This window comes from Nelusetta ayraudi, unplaced genomic scaffold (assembly GCF_046127955.1).
Source record: "Nelusetta ayraudi isolate G7.1 ecotype Tasmania unplaced genomic scaffold, CSIRO-AGI_Nayr_v1 ptg000011l, whole genome shotgun sequence".
Lineage (NCBI taxonomy): Eukaryota > Metazoa > Chordata > Actinopteri > Tetraodontiformes > Monacanthidae > Nelusetta > Nelusetta ayraudi.
The window spans coordinates 7,798,119-7,813,123 of NW_027466061.1; the positions used below are offsets into that span (position 1 = coordinate 7,798,119).

A 15,005-nucleotide genomic window follows, 5' to 3' on the forward strand; every position below is an offset into this window, starting at 1 on the left:
CATTGAATACTAATGATCAAAGTCAGTTTCATTGTTTTCTTTCTCCTTGTCTTTCACAATAATATCTGCAGAGACATTTGTGTAGTCTTTACCAGACCATCAGACAGACCAGTTAGGTGCAGTTTTGTTGTGTATTTGTCTGGTTATGCGCAACTACTTTGGCTCAGTTCCTTTGGACTGCTTAGGGCTCCTAACAAATAGAGGTAATTATTCCCAGCTCTGCAGAAATTACACCAAAAAATTACTCAGCATTCTTCACCCTTGCAGCCCTTGCAGTTCTCTTGAATAGGAAAGGAAATACTGACGCTCTAACTTTGTTTTATCTGCAGTCACCACTCTTGACCCCTAAGGATGAAAGCAAAAGAAATAATAGACTGCACTATGTGTGCGTCTTGCACTGTGAGCTTTTACATTACAAAAAATAAAATAAAAGAAGGTTTTGCAGTGTTGCTTGGAGAAAATAATCAAAGCAAAATAAAAATTAATTACATGCACACTCTTTGGTTAAACCGCACCATTTAAATTATATTTTTAATGACATTAACAATAACATTTCACAAAAATATGATGATGATGATGATGATGATGATGGTGGTGGTGCTGCTGCTGCTGCTGCTGCTGCTGCTGCTGGTGATATTTGTCAAATTACTAAATTTCCCCTAAACATGAATGTACAGTCTTCATACATTTCGACTGACAAAAAACTAACTGTAAATAAAAAATAAAAAAAAATTTAATCATAAAAACGAATGTGAATGCTTAAACGCGCTAATACTTTGTTAGGCAGATTTAATGAAAAAGTAAGGAATTTCTTTTTATTATTATTATTATGAAGCGTCGAAGTTCTTCCGGTTTTCTTCCGCCCTGACTCGTCTGTGTTGTGCCGCTAGCAGTTTCAAGCTCATGCTAAAGCAATGAGTCTCTTTGTCACCGCGTAATTTAAAAGGTTTCCAGCCGATATGCCTTGCAGGGTGCGCCTGAAGTGAGCACTAAAAGCCAAAAGCGACATAGTGTTTCGGAATATGAAGATTTTGACGTTTAAAAAAAAAGTCCTGAAATTAATGCAGCGGTAATGGTTGTAGAATTGGTCGCGATCACAACTAACAGTAGAGTTCTCTTCTTCGCCCGCTGAACTGTAGTGCATCGATTCGTCTGTGCACGTAAGTCATTTAGCCACTTTCCCTTCGCGTATGGTTTCCAGTGACTGTCTATAGAATCGTAAGTTGGAAGTTCCCGTTGTCGAGTACACAGGAAGCCACTCTTCACTTCACTGTCAATGCATTGCTGCTGAGCCTCATTTTCAAGCAACACTTATGTCTTCCTTGTGATTTTCGGCGAATGAATTCACAATTTCTTAATTGAGTGTCATTTATCTGGCTATTAAACATATGAGGTAAACAAATCATATGGCCCATACAGTTTTTACAAAAGTGCTCTTCTTCTGGCCAGAAAGCTATTTAGTTTTCAAAGTGAGGAGGAGCCCACCAAAACAAGCAATTCATTTTTTAGAATTTAAAAAAGTAGTGTCACAACAAGCCACATCTTATCAGATTGGAGCACTTGTGGACAGAATCTAATGTAACGGGGTCTGCAGTTAATATTGTGTCCATGGTATGTAAGAATTTGGTAACCACAGAGTGAGGCAAAGTCCATCAATGCAGCTCCAGGAAGATGAAAAAAGATCTTTTAAAGCAGAAGTAGCAATTCTTTGGTCCTTGTTTTCAAACATAAAGTTGTGCATATGATCAATTTACCAATTTGCAACAGAGATGCATCAGTAAAGTCTCATAAATTTGAACACATGTATGAAACATCAGGTTGTGCAGTTTGTTCCTCTCCCAGTCCGAGAGACGCTCCTTCTTCATGTATTTGGCTGATGTAGCAAGACATCAGGCTGCATTTTTCCAAAAGTTGAGCTGGTTACAACTTTTTTCACCACAGCCAGCTGCGCCTATTTCACGCATCGCTGCAGCTCAGACTGTTCCAGCCAGCGCCGTCCAGTCTTGTCCAAGTGAATGGAAAACAGTTTGGTTTGCCCAATTTGTTCTCAAATTGTACCCAATAACAGCAAGGACAGACGTCCCCGAACCTGAAAAAAAAAAGTTGCAGAATTTCCTGTACTTATTTTAGGAGAAGGGGTTGAGAAAATGCTGTGTAATACATTTCCATTGCTGTCTAGCTTGAATTGTAGATAAGGGAAGACAGAAAATTAGAAATGTAAAGTTTTCCATGTGTCTTGTGTTTTTTCCTAAGTTCATGCCCGCCTTCTTTCCCCCTATAATTGTAGGAAATGCCATCGCGAAATCACCTTGACAAAATTGGGAGAAAGAAAAAGAAGAAATGGACAGAGGAGGCCATGGAACGTGCACTGGTGGAAGTGAAGTCGGGAAGGTGCACAGTGAGACAGGCTGCCAAGGAATTCGGAGTCCCCAAATCCTCCCTAGGGGACAGAGTGAGCGGACGGGTGGCTCCTGGGAGCCGCAGCGGACCGGCTCAGCTCATTACAAACGAAGAGGAGGAGCTGCTGGTGGAGTTCTCTTTATACATGTCCAAGCATGGCTTCCCGCTGACCAAGCAGCAGCTGGTGTCTTTCGCCTCGACTATTTACAAGCGGCAGCACCGCAGGGTGGCCTTCTCCAAACTCGGCCAGACGTGGTGGCTCAATTTCAGGAAGCGACAGGAGAAGAACATCACCATTCAGCCGGCCGACAGCGTCGTGCGCGGGAGGACGCTGTGCGTGCGAAAGGAAGCTGTGGATCAATTTTTCCGTTTGCTTGCCGCCATCGTGGACGCTCAGGGGCTGAGAGACAAGCCGCGGCAAATCCTCAACTGCAACGAGACGAGCTTTCAGCTGGGTAGGAAGAAGGCGACTCTGGCCAAAGCCGCCAGCCTGGGCTTCAGGCCAGCGCCGGGCCTGAGGGACCACATCTCCGTCCTGGCGTGCTTCAGCGCAGCTGGAGAGGACATCCCCCCGTTCATCGTCTACTCCAAGGCCTACCCGGGAGGAGTTTGCTACAAGACACAAGGGCCTCCGGATGCACTGTACGGATGGTCGGACTCCGGTTGCATCAACACCGACCTCTTCAAGAAGTGGTTCCTCAAGCACCTCTTGCCGCGCGCGCCCAAGGAGCGTCCGCTGCTGCTCATTTTTGACGGACACAAGTCCCCCGTAAACCTGGAGGTGGTGGAGGCGGCTCGCAAGCAGGCCGTCATCCTCTTGTGCCTCCCACCCCACTGCTCTCACATCCTGCAGCCGCTTGACGCAGGGCTCTTCACGCTCCTCAAGCGGCGCTTCGCCGCCATCGCCGGTGATGGCTGCGCCTCGGATGCTCACTTTGCGGTCAGCAAGAAAGAGTTCTCCAGTGTTTTCAAAGAGACGTACAGCGCAGCAAAGGAGGTGGAAGGGGTCGGGGCGGTGAAGGAAGGATTTGGCAAATGTGGCTTGTACCCCCTGAACCCGCTCGCCATCAGAGAGGGTCATCTGGTGCCCCTGCACAGCGTGGATGCATCAGCTGGCCCTTCGATGATGACGACACCAGCACAGATGATGCACAGTGACCTCACAGTAGCTGGACCCTCCTCCTAGTTTACAGCTGTTTGTTACATTTTATTTAATTGCTTGATTAAATGCTCAAGCATTGTTAAGTGCCACCTCTTCTGGTCCTATTTTAAAGACTTAAAGGTTCTACTTCTCCATCCTTGACATCTTTACTTACCGTTTGTGATGTCACAAATGGTTAGTGAGAACGCCCCTTACTCTTCCCCCTGGCAGATGTTTGCCCCTCCTCTGGGTCTTGTTCCTGTGGCTGCTTTGTTTTTGCATAGCCCAGAGGAGGTAGTCACAGAGGGCTAAATATGCTGCGTTTGGAGATCTATACTGTTTGATGGATAATTAATTCCGTGACACTGCTCAGCTGGAGTGTTGGATGAAAAAAAAATGAAAATTGATTGAATATGGAGCCTTCAAGCATTTTTGATTTGTTTGTGCTTCTCATCTTCTAGTGAGTGCAGATAGCTAACATCAAAGAGCATAAATGTTAATGAAATTGTTCTCATCCGTTCAACCACCAAGGTTCATTGTTGATGACCAGAAAAGATTTTATAGCTATTTCACCTTTTGGTGTACTCAGCCATTGAGTGAACGCAGGTTAATGTACTGTGTACTTATGTAGAAAAGCATCGTGGGAAGCTGTAAAAGAGTAGATTTTAGATTATTTTTTTAAATATAATTGTGTCTAAGGAATTATTGGTCTGTATACAGACATGTATGTGTCCTCACGTGTGTGTGCATTTATCATGCACACGTTCCTGTCAGGTGATGTAATACCAAGGCAATGGATACAATGCACAGGCATCAATGTTCATCAGAATTACATTTTAAATATTTAACATTTTTTACAAACTGTAAAATGTAGGTAATTGTAGATTAAACATTGTTTCTTTTTTCTCTATTTTGCAAAATTATTTTTGATTAAAGGAAACTGTTTTTATACTTGTTACAGAGAAGAGATTCCGTTGATACAACTCAGCACTAATGGTTGGTAAGATATTTGTCTGTCTCAAACGGGGCATTTTTGTTGTTCGTAGTATTAATTCTGTGGTAGGTTTTCAAGAGATTCAATTTTCCACTAAGAACTGGTGTGCTATGAATGCTATAGGTCAATGTGTACTGTACTGTTCTGTCGGTCCTTGCATATGCATATTATGGTGCTTGGGGCCTTGCTCATGTTTATGTATTATAATATCCTGGATGGTGACTTGAGCCTGAAGGATTTTCGTTTATTTATGCTTCAATATCTGTTTCGTCCACAAAAAGGCAAATATATTGTTCATCAATGAAAATTGTTCTCAATAATACAAAATAAATATTGGTGATGCTGCTGGGCTCTATCATGTCACATGGTTTCAGTCTTTGGTATTAAAAAAAAACATGATAAACCATATCAACTATAACTACTGCATAAATTAACCTTTATGTTAAACACATGTGGTACATGTATATGCGCAGGACATTCATTCATCACCGGACGTTGTTATCTTTTCTATCGTTGAAGAGATACTGAGGTGACTCACTCTCAAGCGAGCTTGTGAAATGGCGACATCTGTTGGCTACGTCTGCAATTGCGTGGACGAGGAAAATCGATTCTGTCAAATACGCGTGCATAAAAACAGGTAAACGCCGAGTTTATGCATCTGCTTTTTTCCCCTTTTTAATACCGTGGTGACACATTTCAAATGATATACTACAAAGCTAGATTTTTACAGCGTAGATTTTAGACTTTTAAACTAAGCTAGACTCTACTCAAAACCTCTGGTTGTTGGCAGATGTGTGTCCTACGAGGAATAGTTGAATTATGTTAAAATATATATTTTTTTAAATATATAAATGTTCTTATTCCTTTAGAGGGAAAACAGCTCCCGTGACGTAAATTATGGTTTTCTCTTTTTCTCTCTCTCCTTTCTACGTGGACGTGTCCGAGTATCTTGAATGCCGCACACCAGTTAGCTATATGCCGGAAGTTACGTCACACAGCTGTGCTTTTTTTTCTTTTCATCTTCCTTCAAGCTCGCGTAGCTGTTGTAAGTTGTATTGTTTGTTAAGGTCAAATTCAGATTAGTAAATTAATTATCCACCCCAGTAACACAATACTATACCGAATATCGAATTTAGTGATATAAGTCGAATTTTTGTTTTCCTAAACAACGTTGTTCTACCGGGATTGTCTGCGTGGTCCTCATTAGCTTTAGCGGCTAGCTGGCTAGCATGTGTTTTGAGTCGATAAGTGAATAGCAAAAATTAAGATAATAAATATCTGCGGTTACCGTTATTTCTATACTTCTATCTTGATATATTTCTAGACTGAAATTATGTAACTGTGATTTTCTCCACTTTCTATTTGGTAGCTTCATTAGTTTTGTTTTGTTTTTTATTATTATTTATTGACTGCATGTAATAGCAACGATGTTTATCTTCTATATATTATGCCAATAGTTCACCCCGTGTATTTAACGTAGTGTTGTGTGCTATGTCTATTTTGTCCTGTTTCTCTTTTTTTTTTGCTGTTGAGCTCATATTTTGTTTCCTGGTTTTACACAACAAAAAAAGTAAAAGATGACTACAGCTGCCAGACCTACGTTTGAGCCGGCGAGAGGAGGTAGGGGCAAAGGAGAAGGCGATCTGAGTGCGTTGTCCAAACAGTATTCCAGCCGAGATCTCCCCAGCCACACCAAGATCAAATACAGGTCAGCAGACCATAGAAGATAAATTGGGGTTGAGGGTTATTTGTTGTTATTGGTGTTGTTGTTGTTATAAAGTGAGACAATCACATTATTTCTTGTGGTGAACACTACACTCTACCTTCTCCTTGTCTTTTGCACTTGTTGATCAAATGTTACAGTATCAAGTTTTTGTTTATTTGTTTTGTTTTCCTTTTTTTTTCTATTTAGGCAGCCAACTCAGGATCCCCCTGAGGAGCTGCGCACCCGTGACTTCCGCAGAGAGTTGGAGGAGAGGGAGCGGGCAGCTGCACGTGAAAAGACCCGGGAAAGAGGACCACGAGGTTGGTTCTCATTCAATATAGGATATTTTAATATTTATACAATGTATTTCAACTTGTGTTTCTTCAGTTATTTCATATTTTTACTCTAAGCTTACACCACAAAAACTGACTTGCAACGCTGTACTGGCTCCTATTTTCCAGAACACACCACATCATCATCTTCATCATCATCAAAGAGACCCAGATTAGATCAGATTCCAGCTGCCAACCTCGATGCTGATGACCCTTTAACTGATGTAAGGGCTTGCGCTGTAACAGATAAATGGATGTTAAGTGGTGTTTGGCGTTGGCTAAGGACTCTAACCAATGTTTGGTAATAGGAGGATGAGGATGAGGATTCCGACGAGGATGACGATGATGACTTCGACCAGGCAGCTCTCATGGCCGAACTGGAGAAGATCAAGAAGGAGCGGGCTGAAGAGCAAGAGCGCAAGGTAAGGTATTGTTTCACATTGACATGTCTTTAAACATAATACAAATCACATTCATGGACCAAGTTACACTTAAAGAGATTGACAACTTTAATTGAATTATTTTCTTTGTTCATGTTAGGAACTAGAGCAAAAGGCAGAGGAGGAAAGGATCCGCATAGAAAACATCTTGAGTGGAAATCCATTAATCAACTTGGCAGGACAACCGCAGCCACAGATGACCCAGGCTCAAACTTCTTTCAGGGTTAAGAGAAGGTACCTCGAAAACACATCTATTCTTAAACAATGTGAGAGAAAAAGTGTTCTGCCCTTTTTCAGTGACCATTTTAACTTAGTTTTTGCAATGTAATTCTAGATGGGATGACGACGTCGTGTTCAAGAATTGTGCCAAAGGAGTGGATGACGCACGAAAGGAGAAACGCTTTGTCAATGACACACTGCGCTCTGAGTTCCACAAGAAATTTATGGAGAAATATGTGAAATAAATTACTTAGTATCATTTTATTTTAATTTGACTGATTGTTTCTTCCTCCTTATTGTTTGAGTCCCATTTCTTTGGTTACCACTCTTTATCCCAAGAGTAGTGTATAGCATTTTAGTATGTTCTGTTTTCCAAATGGGTAGACGTTGTACAGACATCATCTGCAATGTTGTATATAAATGACTTAAGTTGCACCATTTAAATAAAGCTTTTGAGAATTGGAGTGAAATTACTGCAGTCTGAGGTAAATTGTCAAAAATAAATGTCGCTGTGGAGATTAAACATTTTCAAATTGTTGCTACTTTTTTAATTGTATGTTCTCTCAAAAATGACACTACTTTTCATAGGGTGTTTGTTCATAGAGATTATACATGCTTATCCAAGTGTTAGTAACTGTCTGACCTACATAGAAAGTGTATTCAAAAGCAATTCAATTCTTAAATTACTGTTTAATATTAAGTTTTCATTATCTTCCCTCTAACAATTCTGATCCTACATGTTCAGCTAACAGTATCATGAAAAAATATAACTTTGCATTATTCCATGCAAAGCAACAATTTTCATTTAAACTGGGACATACTTTAAAATAAAATAAAAAAATAGCACATTAAAATCAAAGCTTTCTGATAGCAGGAAAGGAATCATGTTCATTTTTTGAGGAAACCGCTAGAGGGCAGTATCTACTACAACGTCCTTGTTTTTGACAGGGACTGGGAGGCTGCTGGGAAAAGATGGCAGCTTCCTTTTGTGTAGGGGGATTTAGTGTAGTCCGAAGGGGGATTTAGATACATTCTCTGGAGGATTCACGAATCTCCTTTGAACGGCGTGGAATCCGCAAACAATCGAAGCCGGAGAATATGGAGAAAAGCGGCAGCGTCGACAGTCTGGGTTCGAAGCGCTCCTCTTCCCGACAGCCAAGTGTTGATTCATTGTCCAGGTAGCTAACAGGCACCACAAAATACTGCTACAAAGCTAGCCAAAACTTTTCAAAGTGACAGTAGCCTTCTTGTTTTTCACCGTGTAAGGGCTTGCATGTCCTATTAAAGCGCGAGTATCAAAAGCCGCACTTATGCAACTTCAATACTGTCCTATTAACAAAGTGTCATTATCCCATCTCATGTCAATTGACAGAACATTAGGGCACCATTTAATGGCTGCTTTCGTTATCGGCCATGGTCCCTTTAAATTACCAGCAGTGACGTGTAAGGATTTAGCAAAGACTTAAGGTGCATTGTTATTAGCTATTATTCACTTGTGTTAGCACATGTACGGCCAATCTGACCGTAAATGTAATCAGGGGGAGCAACAAACACCTGACTGATGATGTTGTCTCTATTATGGGAGAGGCAATGGTGGGGTTTGTGACGTCACAAAGGGACGGTTTCCTTTATGGCCACCCTGCTTAAAAGTGGAAGAGGTGAAAAAGATAAAGGATGAACTTTCTGCAGATTTCATCGGCAGGCTAGAGATTCATTTTATCATCGAAAACGGAAACTGGAACTGGTAAATGGGAACTGTAAAAGGTTACAGTGTAGTAGTCATAGTATTCAAAAGTCAATTGTAAAGCATTACCTTTGCAAAGATGTCTATTATTCCTGGGTGATTTGATACTGTTGACTCTGTGTGTTTTTACGTGCTCCTGGACTGTTACTTACATGCCTGTGATCAAGTACACAACTTTCACAAACTATTTCCTCTTTCTGTTTGTCACATTGTCTGGCCAGTGCTTCCACCTCGCGCTCAGACCGCTCTGCCCCAGCCAAGACTCCCTCAGCCATGTCTTCAGACTCCGTGTCCACCTCTGCAGAGCTCTCCCCTGAACTCAGAGTTAGTTCTTGCCTTATTATTACTCTTATTATTTCATATCAGCATCGTTTATAATGATTATTATCATTTATAAATTATAACTATGATTGATGCATGAACTCTCACTTTTTTGTGGAAATTTTAGGTTAAGCCCAAAGCCTTTGCCAAGGTATACCAATATATTTTCTTTTAATTCATCTTAAAATAATGCATTATGTAGGCTGACCCCTTATTCTTAATTTGTGTTTGTGTGTGCTTGCTTGTGTGAAATATTTCCAGAAGGTGCTTAGAGAATCAGACAAGGAGGAACCACAGTTACTTCCAAATGAAACAGTACAAGACATGGGTATGTTCTCAGTCTGTTGCAGCTTTAATCGAAGCTGCTTCATCCCCAGAGTCCAAACATTCATTGTATTCATCATTTTATTCCACAGCTAAAGATGTCACTTACTTCTGTCCCTTTATTGGGGCATTGAGGGGAATCGTCACGGTTACAAACTACAGACTTTTCTTTAAATGCACAGATAGGGTATGTAAATGGATTTATTCCTTGTTTGTTTGTTATGGTGGGGGGGAGCTCTGGTTATTTGTTTTTCGGAATCTCATCTTTATTTCTGGTTTGTAGGAGCCAGCATTTGTGCTGGACCTGCCCCTCGGCGTTATTAGCCGAGTAGAAAGAATTGGAAACGCTTCGACTCGCGGCGACGTCTCCTATGGGCTTGTCTGCAAGGTGAGAACTGGAAATATCCAAAGTAATCACACCTGTTCAACAAAAAAAAAAATCTGGTTAATGTACTATATCTAACTGGCACAAGAATCTTTCACATCTCAACTGATGACGCCTATTCCTAATTTTTCCTAATAATTCTTTATTTTTTTTCTTACTTTATAAATAGTAAAGTATATACAAGTATAAATATGAATTCATAATTGTTTTTCTTCTCTATTTCATGACGTGTTGCTGTAATTATGTAAAATTCCCCAATGTGGGGTAAAAAGGCATTCTAATTCTAATTCCTATTCAGTGCACTGGCAGCGTCCTGTTCACTCTCCTTGAAGGACACTGAAATCTCGTCGTATGCGTGCACATGTTTTGCTGCATGTATGACTCCCTGACTGAAAATGCAGCCGTGCTTCCTCTGTGCAGGATATGCGTAATCTACGGTTTGCACACAAACAAATGGAGGACACACTCAGGAAGTCCATTTTTGAAGTGCTGATGAAATTTGCCTTTCCTGTTTCCAACGGGCTGGTGAGTGAGCGTCACGCCACACTGTGCCCTGAGGCTGCGGCTCGGCGCTGTGCACGCACTCATCACTGTCTCTCCACACTCCCCACACAGCAAATATTTGCCTTCGAATACGGGCAGGTCTTTCCCGAGAATGGATGGAAGGTGTATGACGCCCTCTCCGAATACAAAAGACAGGTATTCTGAAGCGTCAAGGTCGAGCTTCACAGTGATCTCGACGACACGGAGAGCTCGCTCACACGTGTCACGTGCGTCTCGTTGAAGGGCATACCCAACGAGAGCTGGAGGATGACCAAGGTGAACGACCACTACGAGCTCTGCGACACCTACCCGTCCACACTTGCCGTGCCTGTCAACATACCAGACGAGGAGCTGAGGAGGGTGGCGGCCTTCCGCGCAAAAGGGAGGATTCCTGTGAGTTTGAACCCTGCCGCCCACCACTGTAAAGCCTCGAGGACTTGACCGTCTCTGACGCCCCTCAATACACCGCGTGTAGGTGCTGTCATGGATCCATCCGGAGAGCCAGGCCACGGTGACGCGTTGCAGTCAGCCCATGGTCGGGGTCAACGGGAAGCGCAGCAAAGAGGATGAGAAATACCTGCAGGCCATCATGGACGCCAACGCTCAGTCCCATAAACTCTTCATCTTCGACGCGAGGCCCAGCGTCAACGCTGCTGCCAACAAGGTTAAACGGCTTTTTTGACACGTGATCGAAAAATAACACAGCGTTCTTTGTGCTTCAAGTCTTTTTCTGCCTCCGATTTTTAAACTGTTCAGATGAAGGGGGGCGGTTACGAAAGCGAAGACGCGTATCAAAACGCTGAGCTGGTGTTCTTGGACATTCACAACATCCACGTGATGAGGGAGTCTCTGCGCAAGCTGAAGGATGTGGTCTACCCCAATATCGAGGACTCCCATTGGCTCTCCAACCTGGAGTCCACTCACTGGCTCGAGCACATTAAGGTGAGACACGCTAGGGTGCAAATTTGTCAACTTACTGTCATGTCAATGTCCTGGACAAGTTTCCCCATATTATATTCATTTGAATTTTTCTATCAAAAGTTGAGTGAAGGTTATCAATCAGAGAGATGGTGGTCCAACTTTTTAGGTTCAGTTTCAACTTTGAGTACAGCGGCACCCTACACGCGTCAAGAGCTGAGCGTTAGAACTACGTAACGGAGAGAAACCGGTAATTTTTCAAAATAAAACTGTTCCGTGGCCCGGTACCAAATGACCCACGGACCGGCACCGGTCCACGGCCCGGTGGTTGGGGTCCACTGGATTAGAGTTTCCATCTGGGTTCTTTACTGGGCAGATCATGGATTACTATATTATAAACTAGACTGCTGGTTTATAATATAGTGGCTTGAGTTGATTGTGGTCATGTTGCATTTGAAGCTGATCCTGGCTGGAGCGCTGCGGATCGCAGACAAGTTGGAGTCTGGGAAAACTTCAGTGGTGGTGCACTGCAGCGACGGTTGGGACCGGACGGGCCAGCTCACCTCCTTGGCTATGCTGATGCTGGACGGTTACTACCGCACCATCCGCGGCTTCGAGGTGCTGCTCGAGAAGGAGTGGCTGAGCTTCGGTCACCGTTTCCAGCTGGTAAAAGAGCAGCAGCACTCTTTAGTGAGACATGTTGTCTTTTCAGTTTGATCGCTTATGGCCTTCTTCTCGTCCGCCTTTTCTTAAAGCGCATTGGCCATGGTGATAAAAACCACACTGATGCCGACCGCTCGCCTGTGTTCATCCAGTTTGTTGACTGTGTGTGGCAGTTAACCAGGCAGGTAGGTATTTAATGACGGTAGTAAATCACTTGCAAATTCATGCAAGCCTTTAAAAGGACATTTTGAGCTATTTTGTTTTTCCCCAGTTTCCTTCAGCATTTGAGTTCAATGAATACTTCCTGGTCACCATCCTGGACCACCTGTACAGCTGTCTGTTTGGAACATTCCTGTGCAACAGTGAACAGCAGAGGATGAAGGAAGTAAGTTGTGATTTTTGGCCAAATACGCAGTCAAAGTCAAGATCATATCATTTTCAGAGTTATGACACAGGCATTTTTATTTTTGCTTATTCATTTATTTTACTTTTGCAGGAGATTCCCAAGAGGACAGTGTCACTGTGGTCCTACATAAACAGCCAGCTGGAGGAGTTCACCAATCCTCTGTATGTCAACTACTCCAACCATGTGCTCTTCCCTGCAGTCAGCTTACGACACCTGGAGCTTTGGGTTGGTTACTACATCCGCTGGAACCCTCGCATGAGACCTCAGGTGTGTTGAAGTTGTTTACCATACTTTTTGGCTGTTGTACAGGCTATACCCACTAGTCTGCATTTGCCTTTTTTATTCCGCTGATTAGGAACCTGTTCATCAGCGCTATAAGGAGCTGTTGGCGAAGCGTGCCGAGCTGCAGAAGAGGGTGGACGAGCTGCAGCGGGACGTGACCAACCGCTCGGCATCATCTTCCTCTGAGCGTGCCGGCTCCCCCACTCGCTCCATCACCCCAGTGCAGACCTTTGTTTGACATTAGGGAAATATAATAGTTTTTGCACAAGCAGAATCTTAGGAGAATTGTGCCCAAAACATTGTGCCCTTTGGTGATACAACACATTCCAACACTATCGTAAAAATTCTGGTAACCCTATTTGCATCCTTGACTGATCATGTTGAGGCTTCTAGGGTACAGCAACATTGCAGACTGCTTCACTAAAGCCATATTATCCATAACCAATATAGTAAGAACTTTTTTTGCTAGATGGCCCTCTCTCTGTCAGTGTTGGTTTCACAGCACACTAAAATGCTTCACAGGTCAGATTTAAATGCCTTAGAAAACAACAACACTCATGAACATTGTTGATTCAGATTAACTTAGATCACATACCGATAGCACTAAAATGATTAAATATCGTTGGGGTTGTCTGACATTCAAAAATATAACTAAGGAGCTATGATATTTGATATTTGCTAACATAGTAAGTGCATTAAATTAGTTTCAGGGCACTTAATTGTTGTCAGCAAATGCTTTTTATTAATACATTTTTTCATCACTAGCATTCCTGTCATTGAGATAATTAAGCTTTTTTTTTTTAGGTTTTTTGTTTTCCAACAAGTTACTCTTATTTATTTGTGCCTTCAGTCCAGAAGCTATTTTGGATGAATACACTCTAATGCTGTGTCATAGCTTTATTAGAAGTATATCCCCATTTAATATCATGAAATACTTCATTTGTTGTAGTTTCAAAAAGGTGTGCGAGTGGATGTGTTCCGAATGCTTTTGTTTACTTGAATAACAGCCAATTTTCTGTTTGTGGACAACACATTGTTTTCGTAATCTGTGCCTTCCTGCAAGTGATTGCTAGGCTGAATATCTGTGTTGATCATAAAAACCCAACCTGTCTAGCTTCAAGCAAAACCCATGGTGGTCAAACTGTAGCAAAAGGAAGCATCACCTCGGATCATAAATCTTCATGCACAAGAAAAAGAGTGCCTTTTTTAAAACTCTTAATGGTTATGAAGCTTATAAGTCAGTGTTAAGTTTGCCATTGATTAGGAGTAACCTTGGCAAGATTTGCATTACCTTGTTCAAGCTGTTCTTATAGATAAATGTTAATATCTGGTGATGATTTTGATTAAAGAAGAATATGATTTAGCGGCTGTAATATATAGTATTTTTGTTTTGGATGAATGCATAATATAATTAAATCAATTTTCTATAATGGCTAAATAATACTACGTTGATCTATGCACTTCATTGTTTCTTCCTGTTGGCAATTGATATACTGCAGGTAACAGTCAAGTCAAAATGCACTGTTTAATGGTCAAAAAAAAAGAATAAATGTGTTGAAAATCACAGCAACCCTCAAGTTTTAAGATAAATGTTATTGATTCCACCCAGTGAAATTTGTATGTGTCAAGTCACATGTGAAAAGTGCGACAGAAGTCAAAGAACATGACTTTTTCCTGAGCTGCCAGCTAAAACGGTGCTCAAGTGGAGCAGATTCCAGATGTGTCATCCGCACCAATACCTGGCTGGTGAGCTAGCTGGAGTGGGTCCAGTAGTGAATTACCAGGGGCTGGAGGTACAATCCTCTCCATGGCTTTCATGGGTCATCACGTTAGGACTACTGCTCTGAAGAGGTTTGGCCCCATGGGCTGCACAGACTATCTCTGGCACTAGAACCACAAAGAAAGGCCTTTTACAAGATGGTAAATCTATCCAGACTGAGGCTGAGATTGAAAAGTGTGCACATTTCCTCAAATGAGCTGGTCTGCACAATCACTTAGTTTGTTTTGCCAATGCCAATGCTGTGCTCCCTCCCCACCTGGTCAGCTGTTCCAGAGGTGTCCACGGATGTGGGTGAAGATTTTATAATTAAAAGAAAAGGGGAAGGGAGATGTGGAGGAGTGTTGAAAAGTGGAAGGTACCGCTTGATATCCCTGATGTCTTGGAAAAGGCACGAAGGCCCGTGCCAGA

General features: G+C 42.2%; 3 protein-coding genes across 5 annotated transcripts; all 3 read left to right on the forward strand.

Moving 5' to 3' along the window:
* The first annotated feature begins 864 nt into the window (after positions 1–864).
* On the forward strand, positions 865–4,898 carry LOC142884639 (uncharacterized). Its single transcript, XM_076020432.1, has 2 exons — positions 865–1,160; positions 2,288–4,898. The coding sequence occupies exon 2, from the start codon at positions 2,291–2,293 to the stop codon at positions 3,584–3,586; it is 1,296 nt and encodes a 431-aa protein (XP_075876547.1). The 5' UTR covers positions 865–1,160; positions 2,288–2,290; the 3' UTR covers positions 3,587–4,898.
* Positions 4,899–5,475: 577 nt separating this feature from the next.
* cwc15 (CWC15 spliceosome associated protein) lies at positions 5,476–7,701 on the forward strand. The gene is made up of 7 exons (XM_076020436.1): positions 5,476–5,580; positions 6,107–6,243; positions 6,448–6,560; positions 6,702–6,796; positions 6,881–6,994; positions 7,113–7,246; positions 7,347–7,701. The coding sequence occupies exons 2-7, from the start codon at positions 6,113–6,115 to the stop codon at positions 7,474–7,476; spliced, it is 717 nt and encodes a 238-aa protein (XP_075876551.1). The 5' UTR covers positions 5,476–5,580; positions 6,107–6,112; the 3' UTR covers positions 7,477–7,701.
* Positions 7,702–8,176: 475 nt separating this feature from the next.
* mtmr2 (myotubularin related protein 2) lies at positions 8,177–14,381 on the forward strand. Of its 3 annotated transcripts, none has more exons than XM_076020429.1 (16): positions 8,177–8,409; positions 9,197–9,299; positions 9,424–9,447; positions 9,561–9,624; positions 9,713–9,807; positions 9,904–10,008; positions 10,426–10,530; positions 10,621–10,704; positions 10,792–10,941; positions 11,024–11,212; positions 11,305–11,490; positions 11,926–12,132; positions 12,222–12,314; positions 12,401–12,514; positions 12,626–12,802; positions 12,891–14,381. In XM_076020429.1, exons 1-16 carry the CDS (start codon positions 8,330–8,332, stop codon positions 13,053–13,055), a joined length of 1,941 nt encoding a protein of 646 aa, XP_075876544.1. In that variant the 5' UTR covers positions 8,177–8,329; the 3' UTR covers positions 13,056–14,381. The 3 variants fall into 3 exon arrangements, with proteins under 3 accessions (XP_075876544.1, XP_075876545.1, XP_075876543.1); XM_076020428.1 differs by having other exon boundaries at positions 8,178–8,409; positions 9,558–9,624; XM_076020430.1 differs by lacking the exon at positions 10,621–10,704 and having other exon boundaries at positions 9,558–9,624.
* Positions 14,382–15,005: the final 624 nt, after the last annotated feature.